General features: G+C 30.8%; 1 protein-coding gene across 8 annotated transcripts in view; it reads left to right on the top strand.

Annotated features, from left to right (window-relative positions):
* The window catches only part of LOC143193740 (facilitated trehalose transporter Tret1-2 homolog), a 67,827-nt gene that overhangs the window by 22,372 nt on the left and 31,032 nt on the right, over positions 1 to 14,423 (top strand). For 4 of the 8 annotated variants that reach the window (XM_076400087.1, XM_076400083.1, XM_076400084.1 and 1 more), the window contains one exon: positions 13,754 to 13,827. In XM_076400087.1, the coding sequence (XP_076256202.1) occupies positions 13,814 to 13,827 (14 nt within the window). In that variant the 5' untranslated portion in view covers positions 13,754 to 13,813. Of the gene's footprint in view, positions 1 to 6,429; positions 6,518 to 12,211; positions 12,237 to 13,753; positions 13,828 to 14,423 lie in introns of those variants that run through there. The other 4 variants (XM_076400090.1, XM_076400086.1, XM_076400085.1 and 1 more) reach the window with 3 other exon arrangements.

The raw sequence follows: 14,423 nt of genomic DNA, 5'->3' as shown, positions 1-14,423 counted from the left end.
CCAGGATGCTTGAATGATACTTAATTAGAATAACTTATCATTAGTTGAGTACATTCAATCCACCCTCAGTGATCTTACGGCTTCAGCAGCGATACTTTTGTCCCATCTACATTTAACTACATCAAAAACATTCCGAGTAACATTTCTTGATAATTAATTTTTTGATTCCGGTTAAATGAAACATTTCAAAAGAGAACAGCATTTTGATCTACTGGGAATATTACTGACTGCACCAAGTAAAACATGTGAAACGCTATTTAAACAAAAGAAAACTATTAATTTACTTAAAAATATTATATTAAACATTATTTTTAAGGAAAGAAGAGGTTATTTGTTCAACGACGATACAAAGCGATACTGAGGGTTCTCATCTATTAGAAAACAGACCACTCCGGCTCACTCCTTCACCATTCAGGTTGTTTTTACGCAGACGGCATTATAGTCAGAGCCGTATTATATAACGTTCATTAACGTTATTTAACCTTCTTTTTTACCCCCTCATCTGCAGAAAACTTTATTTCCCAAAAAAATCGTTTGATTTGTAGGATACGAAAACAATTCGTAATTTAATTCACTACTTCTAACGACAGTTTCTTGAACTATATAAACATGTGCACTGTGTTCTTGAAAAATTATATTTTTGTTCTGCAAACTGAAGCGAAATACAACGTGGGGCGCTACCATTTTGATTGCCTATAACTTTTTGTTCAAAGAAAAGATAAGTAAATTTGGTCTTCATAAAAAAATGTTTTTGTTGCAATTGAAAAATTATATCGGTTAAATGGTGACCGCGATTCGCTATGAAACTTTCGGGTCTTTTTAAAGCCTTTTTCATGATATCCTGCAATATCTGATGCTTTATTTCTTCAATTTCGTGACGAATATTAACACACTGAACTATCAGTATATTTTTGACGCAATTTCCGCTGAGTGGCAATAATGGAACGATTATTTTCAATAAATATTGTCACTACTTCTGCTCGTTCTTGTGGCGTACGTTAACTAAGTTGTTTTTCTATCCCTAGAAAGCTGATTCCGGAATTTTCCTGATCGTTTCCTAAACACGAACTTCATAAATAAGTCCAATCCAAGTTCAGATCACTCTTTACCTTTTTATTTTCATTGAGAATTATGACGATAGTTCCTAAACTCGCCTCATAATTATCAAAGTACATTTAAATTACTTTTGAACAATTTTACAGTTAAACTCTAACGATTTCTGTGTACTTATTGAACGTTTTTCCTTAACTAATACATTATTTATTATATAATTATTTGATACAATCAAGCTATAAACATTAATCAAACTACCGTCGGACTTATATGAATCACTTTAGATGCGGAACTAAGGTCCCTCGGTTCTAAGTATTTCTAAAATTCGGAAATACAATCAAATCAGATAAATATCAAAATTTAACAGTGTTTAAGTAGAACGCGTTCCAATTTTTGGGACATTATACCAAGCAGTTTCCCTAATATTTCGAATAATTTATTGCCGTTACATAAATGATTAGATAACGTGAGTATTTCGTGGTAGCTATCGCTAATAATCTTATCATGAAAAAAAATTCGGGCATACGTTTCATTAAGGTCGCGATAGAAACTAGTAAATATTTTACCATTGTGTACATAGCCACTGAGACCCATGTAAATCACTCCATCCTACGCGTTTTCTCTTGTTAACTGTTTATTAATTACCTTCGAACATTGTTACAAAAGCATTTCATAGTGTTATAGTTATTTCCTTTTAGCATCCGATATCTGGACGTAGAAATTATATTACAATTATACTACAAAATATTTTTAAACAAAAATATAAGAACAAGGAGCATTTGTAATATTAAAAAAGAATATAATGTTTAAACTAATTATATTTCAGTTTCTATTTAAAACATAATAAATTTAGATTGACAAATATGAATGTAAGAAAAGTTATTAGCTATAAATTATGCGGCACTTGCATATAACATATGTAAACTAAATTTAAGTCACGTTCCTTAGTAATAATGTGAAAACTACGCTTAAAAGATGTTTTACTCCACAACGGCAGCGATATTCATATACATATTGCATATTCAGTGATTTTAAAAGAAATATATGAAAACATGAAACTAATTTTAGGTTTAATCAAATTCAAAGAACACAACTAGAAAGTTTGTGGTGGTTTAAAAGTTGTTGCTATATTGCCTGGACCACAGGGAGGTTTCACGAAATTTCGTTGTTTGTTGTTTGTGTTTGTGGGACCGTAAAGATACCAAAATTGCACAAAAACAACTAAGCTTGTCTATGATCAGTCAAACATTAAAAGTTAACCTCTTAGTCAACAAGAAAATGTGATTCTTCGATACTTATATATAAAATTTCGTTTAACGAAAAACTTTGTCAAGGCCATGGTTAAAAATGGTAAAGAATATTTATATTTCAGAACTATTTTTCAAATCAAGTGATCTTAAATTAAAACAGGACACAAATAAGAAATCTTATAAAAAAGCTTTGAATTCGATGAAAACTTCTCAAATTAGTTTTCAAAATTCGCCTTAAACTGCCTGTTGATATGTGTAACTGGGAACTGTTTCTGGAGACTCTGCAAAACTATCACGCACCAGAGCCACATTTTCAGCGTTGCGAGACGCCCGTTGTATTCCAGAACGAGGCCTGTCTGCTGAATGCTCATGAAAGAGTTAGTAATTTATGGATTTTTAAGCGATCTTAAAGCTGAAAATGCTGAACTTTTAGTGAATGACTTGTTACAAAAATGTAAAATGATGGAGTGCAGAATGTTTTTAAAAATACATTTCTTGCATTCCCATTTCGAGTTTCCCTCCTAATCTTGGAATCATGGGTCACAAACAAGATATAAAACGCTTTCGCCAAGATACAAAAGAGATAGAAGAGTATTATCAAGGAAGATGGAATGCTAAAATGTCAGCAGATTACTGCTGGATTGTAATGAAAGGGGATTCTACTTCACGAGAGCAAAAGTTAATACTTCGTTATTTTCTTTCAGGATATATGGCTCATTTTTTCTATTGACCACTTAAACCTGAGCTATTTTGATTCATTGTCTATTTGTAAATATATATTGATATTTTTTTAATAAAATTAATAATATAAATAAATAAATTTGATTTAAAATTTCCATACTGCCTTTATTTTTTTATAGTACTTTAATTTATAAATTTTAACAAAAAAATCAGATTAATTTAATGTGATAAAACAATAAAAATTGGTCACACAGTGTAGTTAATTGAATACAAAATCTCCAATAATGTGAATAGTTCTTGAATTATTTGATGCTAGTGTTCTTCAAATAATTTCTCTGATTCTTCATTAGTGAGATTTGTCAACTATCTGATATGTAAATCAAAATCAGCACCTTTAAACATAGTTGTGCAAACTGGTATTAACTAATTCCAACTTATAATGTTACTTTAGTCTATATTTGAATGTATATCTTATATTATAAACCAGAAAAAGAGCATTTTATGATTTCAGGATCCGACTTTTAAGTAAAGTTCTATAATATATCGACTCGATCTAGTCTCGATTCCTACACACGTTTAAGGGTGTGTCGATAGGAACGCCAAATGAAACCAACTCAGCTGTCGATGTTGCTATGCGATCTAACTAACAACTGTTGACATTTACCACAACTCGAAACAAAAATCGTGTATCCTCCAGGCAATCTAAAGACTCCGATCAAGTAGGAATTATGTAACAAACTAGCTTTTGTTAAACTTGAACACCTGTAAAAGGAAACTTCTGAGAATTTAATATATACAGAGTGGCTCGTGTTTATATTTTGTATAAAAATACCGTGAATTTAGTACTTTAAATCTAGAACAAGAAAAATGCATTTAAAGTGATTAATTTTAATTTTTCCTTGTCAATCTGTGAACATTTTCAGTGGAAGCCCCACTGCCTTTTCAACACCATAGGGTAAAATAGATAGAAAATAAAATACTGAATATTACATTTTTAATTATGTTAAGGTGTATTGTTACCATCTAATTTAATATGCTTATAAACATTCAAAGGACAATCAATTTAGTTCAGTACATTATGTAACCATGTTTGATTTATAAACTTGGTTTTATTTTCTTGCAAAACTCTAAAACAACTATGATTTGAACCTCCTTTTAGCTCCACTTGCATGAGGATTTTTAACTATGTTTACAGAAGCCCATTATTTTCATTTTAATTTGATTTGATTCCAATCTATTTTTAACTGTATAAATTGCCTTTTAGGTTTCATTCCTTGTTTTCTGCTCCTTGTTATCTTGTTCCTTGTATATATCTGAGATGATTTATACTTATACTTTATTATTACTGACTTACCACACTTTTTTTCAAAAAATAATATTCTGATAAAATTTCTTTCACATTACTTCAATTTATTGTTTTCCATAAGGTCTCCTCTATTCTCCATCCATAAACATTTTACAACCTTATACCTAGCTGCTGACCAACGCATAGGCACTGAAATGTTCTGGGCCTAACACATAAATTTAGCGCTAGTTTTGTTGCATTCACCGCTTTTTCAGTTAGTAATAAGCTTCACAAGAAAGCTGTTAATATTTAACGATTGAACTTATGAGTAGAATTCTCATAAGTTTGTGAGTTATTATGCCAAGAGTGACAGTACTTTTGTTAATTCCAAAACAATGGATCAAAAATATGCTCGTGTTTTAACTTTGCACTGCTTTTTGATGGGAAAAAATATCCCATTCGGGCAAAGCAATGACTTGAGAAGTGTTATATGGACTCACGCTCTATCAGAAACAGCAATAAAACCTTGGTTTGCTGACTTCGATACATAAAAAAATCCACAAAATCGTTTTGAATGATCGAAAAGTGAAGTTGCGTGAGTTAGCTAACATCGTAACGATATCAAAAGAACGCGTTGGGTTTATGTTGCATGAGCATTTAACTATGAGAAAGCTCTGTTCAAAGTGGGTGCAGCAGTTGCTCAGTGTTGGCCAGAAATACGTACGTATTGATGATTCTGAACAGTTTGTGGTCTAGTTTAAAAATTAAATCGAATTTTTCCATCGTTATATGACAACGGATGAAACATGGATCCATCACTTCAGTACGGAATCAAAACGATGGTCATCTGAATGGACAGCAACTGGTGACAAGCCTATTTTGAGGAAAGAGATAAATCGTTCTACAAAAGTGGCATTGAAGTGTTATAGAAGCGCTGGAATGACTGTGTGGCTCTTGATAGGGATTATGTTAATGCATAAAGCCAATTTTGGATAAAAAAGAAACGGCTTTTTCTTTGTTTCACCTGGGACTTTTCAGCCCATATGGTATTTTTCCTACCTCCACTGTACATGACTTATATATACAAAAACCTCAATTTGTCCTTGATCAAAACACACATAAAATTATTCATTTATTTCCAATATATTGATATATTTTCATGCCACCAACGGAGCTGCGAATTCAGTGAAATAAACTAAACCAAAACCAACCTACAGATTGAAGTGTTCGTCAAATTTAACGACGTTACATATAACCTAGTTATTTTGAATCCTCCTGTAATATTCTGATGTAATCAATCTCATGATGTCAATCATCTATAACCAGTTTGCCAAAGTTCATGTAACCAAAGTATGTTTGCTAATAATACCGTTATTGTATGGGTCAGGTTTCTGTTAGGCAAAATGATTTTATTATCGTATTGTTAATTATATATCTTTTCGAACCAGTTTCCAAGAAGGCAAGTGGGATTTCCGAAATATATCTAGATGTTTAATATTTCTTTACGGTGGACTTTAATCTGAACCAAAGACCCAAGAATAAAACATTTGTTTAATAAATTGTACACATAATAAAAAGCTGACACATTGGTGACAAATAGTCATCCGCAAAAGCTAAAAATTAATTTTCATAATAAAGAAAAGTCAAAGCTAGCTTACTCCAGAGTTATTAAAAGTAATTAAATTGACAGACGCGTCGAAGTTTTTAAATTAGTCACTAGTTAAACTGGAACTTGAAATTATCGACTGCTTGGAGAACGTTTAACCCATTTCAGAATTATAGAAATTCAAAATAAAAATTTGAGGAATATCAAACCTTTTTACATGAAAAAATTCTTTGGTTTGTATCAAAAATAAATTTTAAAGGTGTTTAAAAGTGTGTTATTTAGTGTAATATAAGATACAAATATTAATATCTAATATTAATACTAATATCTAAACAAATATTAATATCTATAATATTGAAAAATGTGAATTTTTATATATTACTGTTATTGTATCTTGTCTAACAGAATGTTCCAATTGATTCTATTAATTAAAACAACAAACAAAAAAATATTTTATTATTTTTAATACATTTTTGATGACTATTTTATTCCTCAACATAGGACGAAACTTTCATTATGGCCGGTGAAAACAAGTATTTTCTCTGGTTGTTTCAAGTAGCTGACACCAATGGAATTAGAAGAACTCTAAAATGTGTCAGAGATAAAGAGATATCACCAAACAGAATGTTGTCACCTACATCGGTAAATATTTATTTTGTATTTTTAGAATGAACTTTTTCTTAAACTTGAGACCCAATTATTGACTTTTGGATTGAAGCAGACTCAACATTTGATGTGTTGCCAAATTGTATTTCTTTTAAATTCTTTATGACACATTAAATTTTTCTTATAGTTGGCATAATATGGTTTTAGTACAAAATTAATATTTTAAGATGCCCAACAAGAATTATTAACACTGTTTAAATTCCATTTTATCGTATCAAAATATGCAGTTGAATATCTTATAATCTTATTGATACTTGATATTGACTTGAAATTAGACACTACGTGTAATTTTTTTTCGATTAGTAGCAATATTATTTTATTATTCAGAATATTGCTGTACATTTCTTAACACACACTGTATCTCATGAAAGAAGCTGAGTAAGCAAACACTAATGATAGATGAACACAATAATTTATAAGACCAAGTTCAGTTTAGCTTGATCGGTCCACAATAAGAATACAATACAATAAGTTCTACTTTTAATTAGGGATATGTGTCAATATTTTATAATTTTTACCCAATTGATAGTGAAAACTGGGTAGAGAGATTTGTGGATAATATCACAAAACCCGAAAAATGTTCTTTTTAACAACTTATTTTGATCGAATGTTAATAAAATTTTATTTTTAATTTTAAATAATATTATTACCGACAATACGTAAGGCAAACATGAAAATTGCCTTTTAGGTTTTATTCCTTGTTTTCTGTTCCTTGTTATCTTGTTCCTTGTATATATCTCGGATGATTTATACTTATACTTTATTATTACTGACTTACCACACTTTTTTTCAAAAAATAATATTTTGAGGAAATTTCTTCCGCATTACTTCTATTTATTATTTTCCATAAGGTCTCCTCTATTCTCGATCCATAAACATTTTACAACCTTATACCTAGCTGCTGACCAACACATGGGCAGTGAAATGTCCTGGGCCTAACACATACATTGCGCTAGTTTTGTTGCATTAACCGCTTTTTCAGTTAGTAATAAGCTTCACAAGAAAGCTGTTAATATTTAACGATTGAACTTATAAGTAGAATACTCATAAGTTTGTGAGTTATTATGCCAATGACAATTCGTAAGGCAAACATGAATATTCTTATATTTCTTTATACTTAAATTGCTAAGTCGTCCAGTAAATGCATCAATTAAAATAGCTACAACTCGCCATAGGTCAAAATCCAAAGTCCGTATCACACTTCAAATCAATCGCATCATATTAATAATAAAAGGAAAAAAACGGCAATAGATTGAATGAGACTTGTTTCGCCATCTCGCCAGTTAGTCGAATGAAATTTCGAAGGTTTTCGTATGAATATTTATTATTTATGACGTTACCGTTTAAGGAAATGATTATTTCAGCTAATGTCTATCCACTTAAACGTTGAAAGCCCCATTAGCATAATAAAATCGCTTCTTGTTCCATTATTTTCACCATTTGAATCAAAAAAATTCTTAAAATAACAGGTTTAATGCTAAGCTATGCAACATAAAATACATTACAAAGATGGTTTTATGATCTGGCTTATTTCAAATAATACTCTAACAGGTCAATTGAAAAGTACCCGGCCTACCAGAGTAAAAAAAATTTTTGGCAAATTTTTATTCAACATAATTCACTTCAAGGGTACTAGTACAAGACACTGTACCAATACGATTTGACCTTTGCTTCAAAATATGCTTCAGTTTCTGCGATCACCTCTTCATTCGACGAAAATTTCTTCCCAGCGAACATTCTTCTGAGATCTGAGAACAAGAAATAGTGGCGAAACTCGTCATCAAGCCAAGTTTTTGCTGCAACTGTATTTTTTCCCTTCAAAACGCAATATTTTATCGACACGCGAAATTTCTTTTTATCCATTTTTTTCACAATAACAAAAGTTGCTTCACTCAAAATGCTATAATTCACAAACTAATAATCGGACAGCTGTCAAATTTATACACGCATCTTTTGAGGGTGAGGGCTAACTAAAAAACATATGGATTTAATTCTAGTAGCGCCATCTATATGTCAAGTCGGGGACTTTTGAATAGACCTCTTAACCCAGTGTAAGTTATTTTTAAATTAAAAGAGAAGGTATACAAATAATTACCTTAAGCTCAGCAACTGTCAGTATGTTATATCTCATCAGAATATCAGCCATAAAGATATTGAATATGAATGACGCTCTGAATAATGGTAGTGGTTTGTTAGGTTGGATCCAATTTTCTTGAAAAATGTGATAAATTATGTAATGGCAATAAATGCAATAGCTGGCATTTCTCTGAAAAGTTTGTTCATTTATATATGTTTGGATATATCCAATAAGATAGTATGGCTGAAAGTCATGGAATGAATTACAAAAATTCTAGAAACTAATAGAAAACAGAGCTGATAAAAATGTTTGAATATTATTGAAAATTTCAGAAGGCACTATTGTACCAAAAATTATTGGTACTCTCTTGCAGTGGCATTTAATTATTTTACATTTCTTGCTTGTAAAATTACTGCATTATGCAACAATATAAATTTCGTACCGGAAAACGAAACTTGAATGGTATCAAAAGACTCTTAATAATCTCGAAATCTCATTCAAATGTTACTAAAATGACGATATACCATTACTTTTGTTAGCAGTGGAAAATACGTGAAAACAATTAACAATTGTTCGCAATAATACGTTCAATTTACATCAAAATGAAACCGTTAAAATGTATCAACAATCCTTAAAACATTTCAAAAAGCAATTATATAATAATTTCTAAAATCGCAAATACATTATGTTATACAATGTCATACCGTACAAATTCAATAATGCTTAAAGAGCTTGAAAATCACACGATTTATTTTGAAGTAGATGATATTAATACAAAAACGTTATAAGATATTAGATATAACATATAAATTGTTAGTTAAACAATAGACTTACGTGAGACTTGATACGAAATAATTGTTATAGTGATTTATAAGGATATTTCAGTGTATAAAGCATATATAACAATGAGTATATATGTGTTTTAAAGACAATATTGATGTATAAGACCCGAAAGAATCAAGTACTTTTAACAAGAAAATTGATAAAGATTTATAAAGACAGAGCTGCTGCGAAATCTTTAGACAACAAATCTTTCTGACGCCCTTATGACGGACGTTATAGCACAAGAATGACTCTAAGTACTAGTTATTAAAGAATACACCATCCAAATATATGTGCTTGTATTTCTTGAACGTTATATTGATAATTGTTGAAAGATATATTAAATTTAGTTTGATTTAAAATACCGATGTTACCTAACGCAACCTATTTGCATGGCCCAACTAATTATTTGCTACGAATTTATTCTAATTTATAATTAAGTTAATAAGTGTGTGTTATTGGGTTAGATATTCGGATTAATGATGATTTTTCTACTCCAAAATAAGATGGTTAGATTGGTAAGTCACTTTTCATATATATAACATTAAATTATAACAGCAGTTCAGTTTTAATGTTTTCTGAACCACAAGTGCACCAATTTCAGTAATAAATGAAGCCAACAGAGTTAAAATATGGCTTAATATATTTGAAAGATTGATCAGTGATGCGCGTTGTTCTGTCGTCAATTGCTCCAATTTTACCAACCCTAAACTACACAAATATACCACACAAACAGAAGCAAACTAACATCATTTCTAGTGAATGTTTTGGGAAAAGACAGAACATCACAAAAATAACCATTTAGAATGTCTATTTCTAAAGTGCAATAAATAACTTTTGAACTAAGTAAGAAATTATACTAAGTCATTATATCTAGTTCAAAAGACTATTATTTCCTTTTATAATAAGTTTTACTAGAAATACCAGACTATAAAATCATTTATTAGGTAAACGAAAAATAGTTTCTCCAATCTTATATTGTATATATTTTATTCAGTATCTCATTAATAATGGAAGTATCCATTATTCAAGTTTGGTTTCACACTGTAAATATTACTTGTATAATTACATGTCTTTTCAAGACGTCCTAGCCAATTACATGCGCATATTTTTAACCACGTGCCAGTCTCTGATGTTTACGTAATTGACATCTCATTACACGTCAATGGAAATGAACGGATTGACTTTTCATATCCATTTCATATGTCATATCCAGTTTAAAAAGATTTAAGTGAAATTTTGGGTTACAAATATTTAAGTACACATGTTTTTAAAGTAAATTTAGGAGACGGAATAGTATTATCAAAAAAACTTTTTAATTTTTTAATTTGTTGAGATACAAGTGTAAAAAATACCTTAAGAACTTCGTCTTCATCAACGGCGACCAATGACTAAAATTTCGTTAGAGAACCAAAAAATTTAAATTATTAAGGAATATTTTTCGGACCTGATATTAGAAAACTCATGATTGAACTAACCTTTAAAACATGTGAGGTGATGTTTCGAAAATCTAATCTGAATCACAAGCGCAACAATTTCAGTGATAAATGAAGCCAACAGAGTTCAAATATGGCTGATGATTGATGATTTCGATGTGCACGACAAAGGAAGTTCTGGTAGACCGAAAAAGTTTCAAGATTCGAAACTGCAAGGACTAATGGATGAAGACCTTAGTCAAACTCAAAAACAATTAGTAGAAGCGCGAAATGTGGACCAAGAAACGATTAGCGACAGATTACGCGCAATGGGGATCAAAATCGAAACACTGTGTGAGAAATACTGCTTCAAAGGCATGATCGGAAGTCATTTCTGCATCGAGTAGTTACGGATGATGAAAACTGGATTTATTTTGGAAACCCTAAGCCTAAAAAATCATGGTTATCACCTGGTGAAGTCGACCGATCAACTCCAAGGCCAAATCGTTTTGGTCTCAAGACAATACACTGTGTTTGGTTGGATCAAAGTGGCGCGGTGTATTACTAAATATTGAAACCTGGTGAAAAAGTTAAAAGTAATCGCTAACAACCACAAATAATCAATTTGAACCATATAATGATCGATAAACGTCCATAATGGGCCCGAAGGCATGTTAATGTGATATTATAGCACGTTTCATAAAGCAAAACCGATCGAAGAAGCGTTGAAACCATTTGGATGTGACATATCGTCGCACCCGCTGTACTCTCCAGACCTTGTCCCGTCTGACCATTAAACTGCTGCCCTCCAGTTTACCTTATAAACAGTTTTAAATGCTCAAATCCGAAACCGCGTATAATTGTATAATCAATTTTAGGTTTTACAATAATATCGAAATATGAATAACAAGCAAACATCGTAAAACTAGTATATTTTATCGAAACCTACATTAGCAAACAAATAAAATGCACGATATCCGTTAGTGTTCTAGTAACGAGTTGTTCCTGCTCAATAGCGTTCCGAACACAATAGCATATTTGTTTTAATTTCGTGAAATCTTAAATACGTCAGCCGTGTCGTTAATTATTTAGAAAATTGGCGTTTCAAGGATATGGTAAACGAGCGCAATGATGATTAAATGATCGGGCCTTCGAGACGGCCATATGGTTCACTCACGAGCCTATATCTATCTATATATACGTTCCGATTATTCAATAAGTCAATGTCAAGTTCAGGCATCGTTATGATGTAACGGTGGACGGAGATTAGACTTGTCATGAGACTGTGAATTAATTAAGAACGTATGTGCATATATGTTAGAGTTTTTTTATTAACAATACAGCAAAGAAACTTTAGGATTATATGGCTCGGTGAATGGGGGTAAGACGAAATGAAACTGTGGTGATTATATTATGTGCCCGTTATTTATTATTGTTAAATATTTTTTCATTAATCTTTTAGAACTTCAACAATCTGCCCGTGGGCAATAAGGCAATTATTATATGATTTCCGTTATATTATATCACTATCCTAACATGTAGAAGATCGCTTCAGTAAGTGATCTGCTGTACAACTTATAATTTAAATCTTATTCTAGACACTATTTCAATTTATTTTAAGGCCTATCCTAACTTATTCTAAAGACTATTCTAACTTATGCTACAGATTATTTAATCTAGCTCTCGTGTATATTAATTAGTTCGTATGGTACTTTGCGTTTGAGCCTATACACTACACTGTTATCGCGCACATTTAACTGTTTGGCGAGTGCATTAGGATGCACTAATAATCTTTCAGAGCTACTAATACTTCGAATCACACTCGTTATAGGTTCTAAGGGGATATCCCGCTGAATCAATTTGTTGGAGACGTAATTATAACATACACATATACATATATATGTACTAAACACCTGACTCTTGAGGAGGTTACCAATTGGTTTTCTTTATCGATTTCTTTATTCTCTTCGATTTGTTTAAGGATTTCATCAACATCTCTTCATCAACACTTATTATAGGATTAGCAATCATACGAATTTTAACACTGACTTGCACTTAAACATGTACTGTATTGCCTATGTTAAAAGAAATATTTGAGGAAACTCAATTTTCAAAGATTTTCTGAAGCTTTAACACTTGACTTAGTAATGGACTGATAGTACCTTTATATGTAGAATGTTCTATGGAATGCCCTCCTTCAAACGTGCCATAGTATGACTTCATTGATTCTTTTTGCTTTCCCCAATAAGCATGAATCGTTTTATATTACAAAATAAAATATTTTCTTGAATTAAATAGAAACACGTAATAAATACCTATATCGTCGTAGCAGTGAAAAAAAAACCACTTAATTATGCGACGTTCAGCTCTCAGACTAAACAAAATGTAATATCACTCCAAACTTATTGTTTCCTGTTCACCTTTCTACCTTTTTAATCTGAAAAAATTTTCGTTATTTCTACAAAACTTAATAATTTCACGAATTTCTGAAGTACTCGAATACTTGAAAAACATCTTAAGAGCTCACCAGATGATTTTTTGAGGATTATTACATTATATAATGAATCATGACAATTTCGTAAATCTTGTCGGCGCTACTAAACAATCAATTTTTAGTAAACAAAACGATATTCCCTGAAAATCGACGTACTCCACAATAATTATTCTGCTAATTCTTTAATACTGCTGCAAATAAAAACACATAACGGTATTGTATCAGGTTTTATCGCCAATTAACGATTCAAACACTTCAGATATGATTCTTTAAAAAATATGTGAAGGTCGTCAGCGATAAATCAAAAGTGTGTAATGATGACGAGCCTGCGAAATCCTAGATAAAATAATTACCAACGATAATAGTGGCGAGGATTACACTGATTTATAAATTATTTGTTGCAGATTGATTAAGTTCGTTTAGCGAGTGACATGTACTAAGCCTCAATCTCGTACCAAACCAAAATGGATCCTATTGGGTGAGTAAAGTCGTTATATCCTACGTTTGTATATGTATGTGCATTATATTAAATATACTATTGTAAAAAAACTAAGCTCCATAAATTATTTCATTGGAAAAACATGTAAAATATTCTTTTTTATAGACTGGTTATTTAAAAATTAACTGTGCATGTATTGTTATAGTGAATTTCGAACCAATATTCGATTAATAAGCACGTATATAGGATTGAAATCACTGGGTTATTTAAGTATTGTCGTTTGATTAAAAAAAACACAATTTTAGGCCTTGAAAAGCATTTTATTCAATATAATCTCTTTGATCTTTAATGTATAGAGACTCAAAGCTGTTACTCTTAACTGAGTTAACTAAGAACATCTGAAATTCCCTGATAGTGGTCTATTTGTGTTTGTGCGCAAGGCTTTTTCTCGCGGATTAATGATATAAATTATTGTTTTAACAATAGAAATACAATTCTTTGACATAATTCCTAGTGTGTCTCAAAAAATTGATATTAAGTGATATATTTTGCTGAATTGTCATATCTCACACAAGTCCTTAGGTTTTTCTTTTAATTAAATATACTATTGGAGGAATATAATTTCAGTTCTTACT

The sequence above is a fragment of the Rhynchophorus ferrugineus genome, unplaced genomic scaffold, assembly GCF_030347505.1.
Source record: "Rhynchophorus ferrugineus isolate W39M unplaced genomic scaffold, kcgeb_rfMv2 rfM3, whole genome shotgun sequence".
Taxonomy (NCBI): Eukaryota; Metazoa; Arthropoda; class Insecta; order Coleoptera; family Curculionidae; genus Rhynchophorus; species Rhynchophorus ferrugineus.
This window is presented reverse-complemented; position numbering and strand designations above follow the sequence as displayed.